The 2,418-nt window shown below is 32.4% G+C and overlaps 1 protein-coding gene across 1 annotated transcript; it reads right to left on the reverse strand.

The window, feature by feature from the left end:
• Nucleotides 1-1,120: 1,120 nt before the first annotated feature.
• On the reverse strand, nt 1,121-1,699 carry LOC107943195 (uncharacterized; the record flags this gene model as incomplete). Its single annotated transcript, XM_016876940.2, has 2 exons — nt 1,412-1,699; nt 1,121-1,330 (listed from the first exon to the last, which is right to left on the reverse strand). Coding segments are annotated over exons 1-2 (498 nt in total), but the record flags the coding sequence as incomplete, so codon positions are not given.
• Nucleotides 1,700-2,418: the final 719 nt, after the last annotated feature.

Genomic DNA, 2,418 nt, shown 5'->3' on the forward strand with positions numbered 1-2,418 from the left:
TGGAGAGATTAGATAGAAGAGAAAGGCAACCTGCTGAGACTGATGCCGTGCGGCGAATGCTGTGGCTGGCTGCTGCTAACCTCCTAAATGGCTAAAAACCCTAGCTGATGCTTTTTTATTTATAAACAAATGCTTAGATATATTAATTTACATAACCACCTCCTGTTTTCTTCACTCAAATTTAATTTTGTCCCCCACCTTTCGGTTTTATGACAAAATGGGGAATCCCTCTTTTTTATTGGGCTTACAAATTAGAGCCCAGAGTTATTGGTTAGTGTGGACTAGAACTTATTATGAGTCGCCTCATGATGAGATCAGCCCAACCATTGTACTCATTTATACAATTTATTTTTCTGAGTTTAATTGGATTAGAAATACAAGGTTTAAATTTTTGTTTATGTTGGTTAAATAAATATTTGGTAACTTTGCACGTTTTATGTTTTAAAAAATATAACCCTAATTCTTGAATTATATTTTAATAAGTTTAAATAAGTTATTAATTTAAATTCGACTTCACCCCAAAAGTATGAGTTTTAATAAATGTAATAATAAGTTATTTGGCTCTTTAATTTTATAAAAAAATGTTTTTTTAGTTTTTATTTAATTTTTTAACTCTTTTAGTATTTAAACTTACGTTATTTGTTAAATCACCCAAAAATAGATGAAAAAGTTAATTTATGTTAATTTTGTTGATGTATCATACATGTGGATTGCCATGTGAATGTCACGTCAACGATTAAATTTTTTTAATTTTTAAAAATTCAAAAAAAATATAAAAATTATTTTTAAAAATTAATTTTTTTAAAAAATAAATATATAAATATATAAAAATAGTTTTTAAAGCTTTTAATTTTTTAAATAATTATTTGCTTTCGTGGCATACACGTGAATGCCATGTCGGTAAAGTTAACATTTGTTAGCTTTTCCATCTATTTTGGAGTGATTTGACAAACAATGTAAGTTCAAGAGCTAAAAGATGTGAAATTTTAAATAAATAACTAAAATGAATTTTTTTATAAAGTTAGAGGGTCAAATAAATTATTATACAAATTTGTTTGTATTTTTTTTGTGAAAAAAAGAAATTACATGTCAAAGATCAAATATTGAGAAAACTCATTACATAATCTTTATCAAATAACTGCAAACCAGGTTCCCTATCTTTCCTGAGCTTGATTATCTTATCAGCAACGCTATTCTCTTCTCTTAGAATATGTTGAAGATTCCAATTACTTAATTGCTTCAAAATCAGTAGGATTCTCATAACTGAAGTAGAATTAGAACATTTACGAACTCCTTCGTGAATGAGGTTAACTGCTTCAAGATTGTCAATCTGTGTGATAATTATCCGAAAGCCACGATCAAAGGCAATTTGCAACCCATCAAGGATACCCTATAATTCTGAATCGATAACTTCACAACTACTCAAATACCTTGTGAAGCCAACAATCCAAGTGCCTTGATGATCTCGCAAAAGTCCTCCAGCTGCAGCAAACATATCCTCATATTTGACCGAACCATCTATGTTCAAGTAGACCCAACCATCGGGATAGCCAGGATCAAAAACCATGCTTGAGAGTTTAGAGCCATTTGATTTGGACATCGAAACATATTGCTTCGCCCAGTAGAGGGAGTTTTTGATAACCTCATCAGTACTCCAAGAAAGACCTTGAAATATGCCAAGATTCTGATTTTTCCACATTCGCTAGATGATAATCCCGAATAAACTAGACCAATTAACTTTGGCCACTAGATTTATGTCCTGCTGATTTCTTAAATTGAGCTCGATCCACTCATGAAGGGACCTTGCAAAAAAAATAAAATGTTTACCTGTAGGAATTAGTTGCATCCATATATCATTTTCCGTTTTGCAATCCCGAATCACATGCAGAATATTTTCAAAATTATGGCAGCAAGTACCACAAGCAGTATACGAACCCAAACCTCTTCGAATTCTTTCAACATTAGTCAGTAAATGATGTTTCAAAACAAGCCAAATGAACACCCTAACCTTTTGTGGCCCATGATACTTCCAAGATAACTTCCAAACTTCCTCTTTCGTATTCCAAGAATCTTCCTTAATTTTCTTATGCTCACTTTTAACTGAAAAAGTACCAGACGTGTTTCCCCCCCAAATAATTCTACCCACACCAGAATTAGGATAAGGTGGCGGAATTTCAACAATCCGTTAGATGGTATCTTCAGATAGCCAAATGTGAAAAAAGTCCAAATTCCAATCCCCATTCTCCGTGACCATATTACTAAGGAAAATATCCATATCTAAGCTAGAATTGCAGACTTTCTTTTTGGATAATGGCCCAACGGTAGGAATCCAAGGATCCTTCCAACAATTAATATTCCGCCCATCTCCAACAGACCAAAGCAAATTCTTCCATACGAGCGTCCAAATCTTCAATAGTG

The sequence above is a fragment of the Gossypium hirsutum genome, unplaced genomic scaffold (assembly GCF_007990345.1).
Source record: "Gossypium hirsutum isolate 1008001.06 unplaced genomic scaffold, Gossypium_hirsutum_v2.1 scaffold_1298, whole genome shotgun sequence".
In the NCBI taxonomy this organism is placed as follows: domain Eukaryota; kingdom Viridiplantae; phylum Streptophyta; class Magnoliopsida; order Malvales; family Malvaceae; genus Gossypium; species Gossypium hirsutum.